Genomic DNA, 12548 nt, shown 5'->3' on the forward strand with positions numbered 1-12548 from the left:
GCATAGGGGGAAATAACAAGCCCTTTTCATTGCATGTATACTGTATGTGAACCTAATCCAAGTGCCATTGTGCCCTCCATATTCTTGTTTCAACACGGTTTCAAATCAGGCTGCATGCTGCCCACCCTAGAACAATGGCGGACTACTTATTTGATTAAGTAATGCATGTGAGGACCGGTTTGGGAGGTGGAGGCAGCAGTGCTGCTTGATCCTTATCAGCATTTTCATTCTGGTTGAAGTCCTGGGAATGCCAGTACCACACAAGGGAGGAGTGGGGGAGGGAAACAGCGGGGATAGAGCATGGCTTCTGCTCACATTAGTGCCTGTGGTTACCCTGGAGACCAAGGAGCAGCATAGTGGGGGACATGCTCAGCGGCTGCTGAGGGAAGCAGAGAGAATAGGCAGTGTGAGCAGAGCAGGTTAAGGCGTTGCAGAGAGAGAAAGGGAGGGGCAGGCTTACTCCCTGCAACATTGTCCCTCTCCCCAATACACCCTGTAATTTCAGATTGTTGCAGAGGGAGAGACTTAGGAAAGAGGGTTTGGGAAGAGAGGACAGAGGGAAAGAAAATATAATTGATTGGTGGTTGTCAGGCAAGATTTTTCTTACTGTCAACCCTGTCTGTAATAATGCCTTAAAAAGGAGAAATATGGATAGTGATTAGGAAAAGACTGATGGCAAAAGGTTGGGAGTTTGGGTTCTGCTTGGATCAATGTCCAGATGCTTATTAGAAGTCTAATGACACCTATTCTTCTGCATTTGACACAATTGCGTTAAAAATCTCAAAAGATTTCAAGCACTTCAGGTTCTGGTTTTGGCTGGACACCCAGAGTCCTCCCTCTGAGCTATTAAAATTAGGACTGTCAAATGATTACAAAAATTAATTGCGATTAATCATGAGATTTTTTAAAAATCTCATGATTAATCGCAGTTTTAATCACATTGTTAAACAGTAATAGAATACCATTTATTTAAATATGTTGTATGTTTTTCTACATTTTCAAATATATTGATTTAAATTGTAACAAAATAAAAAGTGTACAGTGCTCACTTTATATTATTATTTTTATTACAAATATTTGCACTGTAAAAAAGATAAACAAAAAAAATAGTGTTTTTCACTTCACCTCTTATAAGTACTGTAGTGCAATCTTTATCGTGAAAGTGCAAATTACAAATGTAGATTTTTTTTGTTACATAACTGCACTCAAAAGCAAAACACTGTACACTTCGTATTCTGTGCTGTAATTGAAATCAATGTAGTTGAAAATGTAGAAAAACATCCAAAACTATTTATAATAAATTTCAATTGGCATTCTATTATTGTTTAACAGTACGATTAAAAGTGCGATTAATCGCGATTAATTTTTTTAATCAAGTTAATTTGCTTTGAGTTAATCGCTTGAGTTAACTGCGATCAATTGACAGCCCTAATTAAAATGTTTTCCTTGGTTTTAAGCAAATATGTTTATACAGCTATTTTAAATAACTGAAATATAAATCTCTGTTAGTTGCTGCATTGCCACAGAGCATCCATAGGGGATAGCAAGGAACCAGGGGCGGCTCTATGGTTTTTGCCGCCCCAAGCATGGCAGTCAGGCGGCTTTCAATGGTACGCCTGTGAGTGGTCTGCTGGTCACGGAGATTCGGCTGCATGCCTGCGGGAAGTCCGCTGGTGCCGCGCCTTCAGTGTCCCCGCCGCCGAAAACGCGGGACCGGCGGACCTCCCGTAGGCATGCTGCTGAAGGCTGCCTGACTGCCGCCCTCACAGCAACTGGCAGGCTGCCCCTCACAGCTTGCCGCCCCAGGCACGCGCTTGCTGCGCTGGTGCCTGGAGCCGCCCCTGCAAGGAACCTCACTACACAAAGGAGAACACCTCAAATAGGAATTCTTGTGGAGCAAAGCCACCGTTACACCCTTGAAATGGCTACAGCATGTGATCGGCGCCATGTAAAGCTTACAGCTCAGTTTTGCAGATGCATTAAAGGTTGTTCCTTGTATCCTCCCCTCCCTTTTGTACTTGCTCAAGGACTAAGGCAAGCTGCAGCAAAATATATACATTAAATCTGTATAAGCACATTAATATATGTCACCCTTGACTTGATCAGTATAGATACAATTTGATGCAGATTGGGCCACACATACAGTAGAAACGCACATTAACAGTAAACTATGTGCACTGCAGTATTATAAGCAAACATTAAATGCATATTGTTTAGCTGCTGCCTCTAGATGGAGCTTCGTTTCAAGTTAATTGGATTATTTAAATTAGGAAATATGATTAAAAAATCCAAAATGGACTTTTGGAGTAATTTCACTTTCATGATATGCCACTGGGGAGAAATGAATGTTCCACACACTAGGCTTGATGTACTCTTGGTTATATATTGATGTGCATCTTGAAAACACCACATCTATGCTTGTGCTTATGCGTAATAGCAGATTTTTAGAGACGTGTGAGACTGTAACTGATTTTAGAGCAGAACTTTAAATGTGTTGGAAAAGGTTTGCAGGAGTCCTTTGCTAAAATTATGCTATCAATATGAAGGGAGTGTTGGGAAGATTTCCTTACTTCCGATGGAGTTCTTCCTTTTGGATCCTGCTAACCCATTCTTGCTGAAGATGGCTTTTATGCTTGGGGCTCATAAAAATAATTTTGAAGAGCAAACGTTTTGCACCAGATGTAAGGTATTAAACAAAATTACTTGGAGGGAGAGAGCATACAGTTCCCTTTACAAAGTCTTCAAACCTCCATCCTCAGTTGTCAAATGTCGGAAGTTTTATTTGTCTGCCTGCCTATTGTTGTTGTTATTCCATGTCCATCACTATACTACTGAATACTGTGCTATATTATCAATACACTGAGCAAAGTATACATTTTATAGCAAGTGCATTTAATATAGGTTAGTTTGCTAATTAGTGCTGCCTCCATCTTTGACTGTAGCTACGAGGAAAAAAATGTTTAAATGGAAAAAAAATGAATATCTTTCCCACTCCTTCACCCCTCCATTCTGCAAGTATTAAGGTGTAGATTTTTAACAGCGAGGGTAGTTAACTATTGGAACAACGTATGTAGAAATGCACTGGACTCCCTATCACTTGAAGTTTTTAAATGAAAAATGGATATCTTACTAAAAGATATGCTATAGCTCAAACAGAAGTTATGGGCTTGCTGCAGAAATTATTGGGTGAGGTTCTTTGGCTTGTGTTAGGAGGCAGTCAGACTAAATGATTATAGTGACTACTTCTGGCCTTAAAAACCTATATACCACGGCGTAAGAGAGGGAGAAATTAGGAAGACATTTGTAGAAGCTCATATTAAAATATTGGTAACATCACTGGTCCAGTGAAAAAACCTGTCCTTGATCTGCATGTGAACATCCCAATCATCCCACAGGGAACCACAGAAAATGGTAGAGGACATGTTATGGCTTGCAATCTTTTCTTGATTTTAAATGTAATACAGAATTCCATCTTTGTACTCTGACATTGTTTTTTCACTAAAGAAAATATTTCTGAAGCATGTATTCCAGGCACTCTCCCTTAAAACAAACGGTCATCTCCTTTGCTGTGTTTTGCTTCCTCTATCTGGCCTATGTATTTGTGGTTCTTCATACTTGTCACTACACTTGAATTTCATGGATAAAAGGAACTTGGCTTCCTCTTTTCACAAGTCAGAGCAAAATACTGGTGCAACAAATGAACACAATACCGACTGTGTGTACTCTGTTTGTGAAGTGATATGTCTTTCCAAACGCAAAGAGTATAACTGTATACTTTCAATCTGAATGACGTTTAGTTATATCTGCTCAAATCCATTTTGAGTGACGCAAGGAGTTTTGAAGTTTTTTTTGCTGTGGTGCTCAGAGGCTAGGCACATTATAGAGATAATCCAATAGGCTTCCCAAAAGAAAGGGTGCAGAACCCATAGTTTCTTAGCACTCCAATTTATTGAGTAAGTGTGTGTCCTTAATGAGGGTCTCGTATGTACATGTCATATGTCTAATTTGTCACCTCCAACTTGGCTTCAAAAGGAGTTTCCATGTGTCATGACTGCAGGATTGAGCCTCCACTGCAACTGAACACACAATTAAAGGGAAGGTGCAGTAATGGTAGAAAACAAAGTGATGGTAAGGAGCTCAGACGGGGAGAAAAGGATATAGCTGTAATAGGCTTAAGAATGAACAGGGAGGCTTTTCCCATGGGGCCAAACTACCACGAAAAGCACAATTATTCACAGCTGTCTAATACACTGAGAATATGTTCTCATGGATCATGTGAAATAATATTCTTCAGTGTACCAGGCATTAAGACTGTTCGTTAAGGTTATTTTGCATGTTTGTAACACATTAATGGATATTTTCTAATTCACTCATCAAATCAACTCTATTTGTGTTCAGAAGTAAATCAAGCTGCTGATTTTTAAGCTGAAATTGTGAATTCAAACTGGTAAAGTGGGATTCAGGGACTTCTACACTGGTTGTAGCACAGCAGGTTATTTATTGGTAAAACATAAAACATGGAACACTTAGGAAGGTAACTTTTAATACCCAAATGACTTGCTGAATGATTGTACATGTGGCTTAACAGACTGATATTAAAGAAGCCTTGATCTTCGTGTGTAATATCTAAAGATTCAGTTTGTGCCATAAATATATATAGGTATATTGCAAACTTTCTCAGGAAAAAAAAGTATTTCTAATGCTATTCTAAGTTTTAGACCTTTATCACATAGTTTTTTCAATAGCTGTGCTTCTGCATTGATAGATACAAAGAGTCCCACTCTTACAGGGAAAAGCAGACAACAGGTTGTTCATGATGACAACAGCAAGCGAAGGACCCTGTTGCAGGATAGCAGCTGGATAAAGAAAAGACCTGAGGAAGAGAGGTAAGGAAAGAATTAATTCAGTTCAGGCAGTAAAGATCATATGCAGCATATTTTCCCTGACTGCAGGTTAACATACTCTTCTATTTATTTTTTAATTTATTCCTATTATCTATTTTTTTGCAAGAGTAATGCTTTAGCAAGTGGGTTTGCATTTATTTCACTATAAAATCTCTATTGGCCCAACCCTGAAGTGCTGCTGAAAGCCTCCTGCAAGCTGTTAACACCCTTAACTTCCACTGTTACCTCAGTGGGAGCTTGGGGTGCACAGCACCTCACTAGATGTGCTCAGCACCTCACAGGATGGGCTCAAGATGACATTCCCTTATGCTTTGATTACTGGAATACCTGATTTTCCGTGTCTGGAAAATGCCAATCATTTAATGTTGACCCATTCATTTAAGGAACTTAATTGCATCAGGACCAATACTTTAACCTATTGTGGTGCCCTATTATTATGATTGGTATTACAATAATGCCTAGAAGCTGCAATCAAGTTCAGGCATCCATTGTGCTAGGCACCATACAAATACATAGTAAGAAACAGTCCCCATTCCAAAGAGCGTACAGACAAGAGCTGCTGTCAGTGGAGTTAAAATGGTTTAAAACTGGTATTAGATCTGAGTCAAGACATAAATCGTTGTCAAGCAATTGATCTTTGTTTAAATAATTTGATTTTCACCAAAGATCTGACTTTTTTTTAATTGCAGTACTAATGAAAACTATGGCAGAGTTGTGCTTAACCAATACAAATCTCAAGATAGCTTACACAGGTACAGTAAGTAGTATGTCTATACATCTGTCAAATGGTATTGCCAGAGATAAAGGAAAATACACACACTAAAGTCTTGTTTATGCAAAGAACTTGTTTTGTTCAATTTGACCCTGCTCTTCCTCCCATTATCATTAATTACTTACCTCCTATTGACTTCAATGGGAACAGGATCTGGCCTTTAACTCTGAATATATTGGAGTACTGCATAATGTCTTACATCAACATTTGCATATTGTTTTCATTTTGATCAAATGAATAAAAATGTTAAAATATATTTGTATATATGCTTATTTAGAATAAAATGTCATTTTTGCAAACAAATGCAAACTTTAAAAATAGTTTGTTTTTAATTACATGTCTAACTAATTTTTCTTTATAACAGTAACTTGAATGAAAAGGAAGATCAGAAAGTTTTACTTGGCCGATACAGATCTGATACTACTTTAGACAGGTAGCATATTCTTATATACAATATTTTGTCATTGTCATGCAAGTGGTGTTTTGTATATGTTTTGTCTACAAAAGGAAAAGTATTAACAAGTAAAATGGCGTGAGTGGCATATTAACTTTTGCATTTATATCACGGTAGTCTGATTTATTTATTTTCTAAAACTACTGTATGTGTATTTTTCCCTCCAAGATCTTTTGTCTTGAGGAGGCATAGGCACTGACTTCCTCTGTTCCTGGGGGGTGCTCGACCCCGGCTCCGCCCCAGGTCCCACCCCACCCCTTCCCTCAAGCCACACCCCTACCCCACCTCTTCCCACCCCCGCTCTGCCCCAGGCCCCGCCCTCGCTCTGCCCTGGGCCCTGCTCCCACTCCACCCCTCCCCCAAGCCCTCACCCCTGCCCCACCTCTTTCCGCTCCCACTCCACCCCTGCCCTGCCTCTTCCCATTCCCTTCCCAACCTCTTCCTGTCCCGCTCCTCCTCCTCTCCCCCCATGCTGCTGAACAGCTGATCTGCGACACACAGGAGGCGTGAGTGGGGGAGGGAGGCGCTGATCCACGGGACTGCCGGTGGCTGCTGAGCACCCTCTAATTTTTTTCCGTGGGTACTCCAGCCCCAGAGCACCCACTGAATCAGGTTGATTGCATAGTTCTGTGTCCAGAAAGCATTCAGATAGCAGAATGGTGTACCAGTTTGCACATAAGTTTATGCTGATGCACCTTCAAAAGGGAGTTCCTATTTTTATTATTCTGTGTCTGTAGCACTGAATAGGTTCTACTATAAAAAGGGATTTCCTAGTATTGTAAATGGAATTCCTTCTGATTTACTCCCATGCAAGTGAGTGGAGAATTGGGTCCTCTGTGTGACATATAAATATATACAACTTTTCTGCCAGCAAATACAGTCTCTGTCATGTATGTGAATTAGCAACGGGCCAGCCTCAAACGTTCACATTGAGGGAGCCTCACCCAAATTTCTCATTCCTTCCGAGTCCCTACACTTCCCTCCCACAATGTATCATAAACCCCTACTTTATTTATGAGACGTGTGGGGGAAGGAGATGTCTTATTTTACCCAGATTGTTTCTCCCTTCTTATTGAGAACTAATTAGATATGTGGGGAAGAGGTGGAAGACATTCCTTAAAATCAGCTAGTCATCATGATGATCTTTATGCTTTTACTTCTTTGTACAAAATATTACTGACTCCAAAACTGATGCTGTGAAGAACACTAACAATTGCCTTCTATGATATCTGAGTCTTGAAAAAGGCGACTGAAGTAAATAAAAAGAACATTCATGCCAACCTCAGGCTTCCACTCCATTGTTGCCACGAGAGGCTGAGATGCTGGGACAGTAACACTAGGGAAATTAAAGATGTAGATTTGGATTTTTCTGCAATGTCCTCAATAAAAAGCAGAATGAAGGACAAGGGTGTAAGTCTCAGTGAATAACAGCCGGTTGAGAATTACTTTAAGAAATTTTCATCCCTATGGCCCCTGTAATGTTAGCAAGCTTAGTGAGACCTCTAGTGGTCTGCTGAATAACTGCAGGCTACAGTCACAAATTGCCTGGGGCATGAGCAACTTGAACTACTTACATATTCAAAGGGACACTATTAAGGGCCCAAAAGCAAGCTATTCCACTGGTTAGGAAAGATAGAAAATGTGGCAAAAGACCACCTTGGCTTAACCACGAGATCTTGCACGATCTAAAAAAAAAAAAGGAGTCATATAAAAAATGGAAACTAGGACAGATTACAAAGGATGAATATAGGCAAACAACACAGGAATGCAGGGGCAAGATTAGAAAGGCAAAGGCACAAAATGAGCTCAAACTAGCTACGGGAATAAAAGGAAACAAGAAGACTTTTTATCAATACATTAGAAGCAAGAGGAAGACCAAAGACAGGGTAGGCCCACTGCTTAGTGAAGAGGGAGAAACAGTAACAGGAAACTTGGAAATGGCAGAGATGCTTAATGACTTCTTTGTTTCGGTCTTCACCGAGAAGTCTGAAGGAATGCCTAACATAGTGAATACTAATGGGAAGGGGGTAGGTTTAGCGGATAAAATAAAAAAAGAACAAGTTAAAAATCACTTAGAAAAGTTAGATGCCTGCAAGTCACCCGGGCCTGATGAAATGCATCCTAGAATACTCAAGGAGCTAATAGAGGAGGTATCTGAGCCTCTAGCTATTATCTTTGGAAAGTCATGGGAGACGGGAGAGATTCCAGAAGACTGGAAAAGGGCAAATATAGTGCCCATCTATAAAAAGGGAAATAAAAACAACCCAGGTAACTACAGACCAGTTAGTTTAACTTCTGTGCCAGGGAAGATAATGGAGCAAGTAATTAAGGAAATCATCTGCAAACACTTGGAAGGTGGTAAGGTGATAGGAAGCAGCCAGCATGGATTTGTGAAGAACAAATCATGTCAAACCAATCTGATAGCTTTCTTTGATAGGATAACGAGCCTTGTGGATAAGGGTGAAGCGGTGGATGTGGTATACCTAGACTTTAGTAAGGCATTTGATACGGTCTCGCATGATATTCTTATCGATAAACTAGGCAAATACAAATTAGATGGGGCTACTATAATGTGGGTGCATAACTGGCTGGATAACCATACTCAGAGAGTTGTTATTAATGGTTCCCAATCCTGCTGGAAAGGCGTAACGAGTGGGGTACCGCAGGGGTCTGTTTTGGGACCGGCTCTGTTCACTATCTTCATCAACGACTTAGATATTGGCATAGAAAGTACGCTTATTAAGTTTGCGGATGATACCAAACTGGGAGGGATTGCAACTACTTTGGAGGACAGGGTCATAATTCAAAATGATCTGGACAAATTGGAGAAATGGTCTGAGTTAAACAGGATGAAGTTTAACAAAGACAAATGCAAAGTGCTCCACTTAGGAAGGAAAAATCAATTTCACACATACAGAATGGGAAAAGACTGTCTAGGAAGGAGTACGGCAGAAAGGGATCTAGGGGTTATAGTGGACCACAAGCTAAATATGAGTCAACAGTGTGATGCTGTTGCAAAAAAAGCAAACATGATTCTGGGATGCATTAACAGGTGTGTTGTGAGCAAGACACGAGAAGTCATTCTTCCGCTCTACTCTGCTCTGGTTAGGCCTCAGCTGGAGTATTGTGTCCAGTTCTGGGCGCCGCATTTTAAAAAAGATGTGGAGAAATTGGAAAGGGTCCAAAGAAGAGCAACAAGAATGATTAAAGGTCTTGAGAACATGACCTATGAAGGAAGGCTGAAAGAACTGGGTTTGCTTAGTTTGGAAAAGAGAAGACTGAGAGGGGACATGATAGCAGTTTTCAGGTATCTAAAAGGGTGTCATAAGGAGGAGGGAGAGAACTTGTTCACCTTAGCCTCTAAGGATAGAACCAGAAACAATGGGTTTAAACTGCAGCAAGGGAGGTCTAGGTTGGACATTAGGAAAAAGTTCCTAACTGTCAGGGTGGTTAAACACTGGAACAAATTGCCTAGGGAGGTTGTGGAATCTCCGTCTCTGGAGATATTTAAGAGTAGGTTAGATAAATGTCTTTCAGGGATGGTCTAGACAGTATTTGGTCCTGCCATGCGGGCAGGGGACTGGACTCGATGACCTCTCGAGGTCCCTTCCAGTCCTATAATCTATGAATCTATGAATCTAATTTTAAGAATTAAAAAAAAAAAAAAAAATCTAGAAAACACATTGCACAAATTGGGCCCTGGAATGGCTATGCAAGAATTTCCATTGAAAGCAATCAGCGCCCACCTGTGTATCTGAAGGCAGAATATGTAATTCTTTGTTTCAGTCAGTGACATCTGATTAGTAGTTCTCTGATTGAACATGGCTAATTATCGTTCTGTGTCTATTGCACTGGATAGGCACTCTTTTTTATAAAAAAAAACCCTGGAATTATTTTCATTTTTGTATTTAAATAAATGGGTCTTGACTGACAACCATTTTTCAGCACAAGTGAGGGAGATAATATCTTTTATTGCAGTGATTCTCACCAGGGGTCCGAGGCCCCTTGGGGGGCCACAAGCAGGATTCTGGGGGGCCACCAACCAGGGCCAGCATTAGATTTGCTGGGGCCCAGGGCAGAAAACCAAAGCCCTGCCATATGGGGCTGAAGCCCAGGCCCTAAGCTCCGCCACTCGAGCTTGAAGCCAAGCAATGTAGCTCTGTGGGGGCCCTTGTGACATGAGGCCCTAGGTAATTGCCCTGCTTGCTACCCTGTAATGCCAGCCCTGGCTTTTCTTTGCAGAAAACCCGTTATTGTGACACAGGTGGGCCGTGGCATTTTTAATAATATGTTGGGGCGGGCTTCAGGAAGAAAAAGGTTGAGAACTCTTGTTTTATTGGACCAACTTCTGTTGGTGAAAGAAGGAAGCTTTTGTGTGCCACATCGCTCTTCTTCGGGTATTTTTTTTTCTTCAGAGCTCTTCAACTGCTTTCAGTTATTTAAGCCAAACATTTAAGATAAACAACCCCAACTTAGTGTTTATAATCAACCTTAAAGTATATATTGTACACTTGATCTTTGTGCAGAACTCCTATTGATACCAAAGGGAGTTCCACACATGGAATGAGGCTAGAACTTGGTAAGTGTTATCAGTTCTGCTAGAATCTTTGTGATACTCAGACTTTAGTGAAAGATAAAAATGCTATCTTATCCTAATAGTGAATTCACTAACAGTTTGGAAAAGTTTTAGGCAATGACTATAGAATCCACAAAAGTCGTGAAAAGTCATGTGCTTGATCCTTAATGCAAATCTAATGGCTGAATAAAATCAATATTAAGTACAAATAATCTAATCTCTTTGGCTAATGTTACCCCTGAAGGTCACACGTCTGTTCCATCACTGATTCTGTACTAGAGTTTCTTCAAATCACATTAATCTCTAAAAGCCATCATGAAAGAACATTGTACCTCTCATGGGACAGTGGAAGAGGGATTTGATTATAAATATACGGTACTGCCTCATCAAACGACTTTCTAACAGTTTGATCTTAATAGTAGTCACAACCAGTTTAAAGGAAAAATTCTAATCATTTAATTTTAATGACGACTGTGGTAGTTACAGGATATTTAACCATTCAGAATTTGGACATAGTTTATCATCTTTTTTTCAGTCACATGCATGCATTGAAATTATGTGTATTGGTTCAGTTACTATACTATTCTTACTCATCAACATCTGATGTACTGGCTGTCAGAAGCTATGCAGCCTCACCAGGTAGTAGTTGATGATGCCATTTTATTCTTAGTGTATTTTTAAAAACATGATTCTAATCTAAATGTTTTATGAAAATGAATTTTGTTCTGTATTTCTATACAGAATTTCAGACACAAGAGATGCTGATAATGCAAATAATTCCCCACCCTTAGATAATAGGACAACTAACAGGTAAGAGTCTGAGACCTGCTAACTCTTAAAAAGATCCTTATACGTTCTTATTATTGTTATTGTATTAGTGATGCATATATCAAGGATGAATAGAGAGCATAAACAATGCTGTGTGATGTGACAAAGATTTCAGAGCTGGTGAGAATTTTTTTTTAATTTAGGTGAAAAACGTTTTCATCAAACTTTTCAGCAGAAAACTTTGACTTTGTTGAACAAATGAAAACTGAAAAACTGAAAGAATTTTTGGCAGCTGAAAACTAAAAAAGAATAGGTTGGAGGTTTTTGGTTTTTCAAAGAAAAATATCTAAAAATTTGGAGGAAATCAGACACTTTCTGTGAAAATTTTCATTTATTCAAACCCAATTTTCCATTGGCAAAAAGTTTTGACCAGTTCTAGACTTTTTGTTGAGTCAGGGATGACCACATTAAATATATACTAGTGTTTAGTGAACAATACTGAAAACATACCTTCTAAATTACTGTTGGCACATGAGTAATTTGTCTCCATTTAAGAAGATAAAGGTCATAAAAGCTCAGCTATTATATTTATAAATGCAATTGGTCAAATTCCCCGCTGGTCCAACTTAATTCAATGTCAGTTATATCAGTGATAAATTATGTCCAATATAGTTGGTTACGATAACCAAACGCTACACGTAAGTGTAACCCTGGGAAGTGGTGAGATAACTCTAAAGTGAAACTGAGTGACTATGACACGTACAGTGCAAGTGAGACTGTGCTTTCGTATTAAGCTTTCTCACAACTTTGTTGTAAATCAGTATGTTAAAGATATGTGAAATGTCATATAAACTGGGTTTTATGTTCTGGCTGGAGATAATTCTGAATATGCCTAGAGGGAAATTCAAAAGAGGACTCATGGTGGGACTTAAATGGTACATAGGCTTTGCACTGGCCCTCTACACATGTTCCCCTGATGAATGTTCATAACAAGAATTGTGATAGATTCCATACTATATTTATCCTCACTAGTTCAAAAGTTGAGACAATAGGACAATAACTTATGAAATGCAA

General features: G+C 39.5%; 1 protein-coding gene across 4 annotated transcripts in view; it reads left to right on the forward strand.

The window, feature by feature from the left end:
* The window catches only part of SCEL (sciellin), an 82968-nt gene that overhangs the window by 27553 nt on the left and 42867 nt on the right, over window positions 1–12548 (forward strand). For 3 of the 4 annotated variants that reach the window (XM_054011750.1, XM_054011727.1, XM_054011739.1), the window contains exons 3-6: window positions 4766–4886; window positions 5594–5656; window positions 6041–6109; window positions 11448–11516. In XM_054011750.1, the coding sequence (XP_053867725.1) occupies window positions 4766–4886; window positions 5594–5656; window positions 6041–6109; window positions 11448–11516 (322 nt within the window). The remainder of the gene's footprint in view (window positions 1–4765; window positions 4887–5593; window positions 5657–6040; window positions 6110–11447; window positions 11517–12548) is intronic. The other variant, XM_054011761.1, reaches the window with a different exon arrangement.

This window comes from Malaclemys terrapin, chromosome 1 (genome assembly GCF_027887155.1).
Source record: "Malaclemys terrapin pileata isolate rMalTer1 chromosome 1, rMalTer1.hap1, whole genome shotgun sequence".
Classification (NCBI taxonomy): domain Eukaryota; kingdom Metazoa; phylum Chordata; order Testudines; family Emydidae; genus Malaclemys; species Malaclemys terrapin.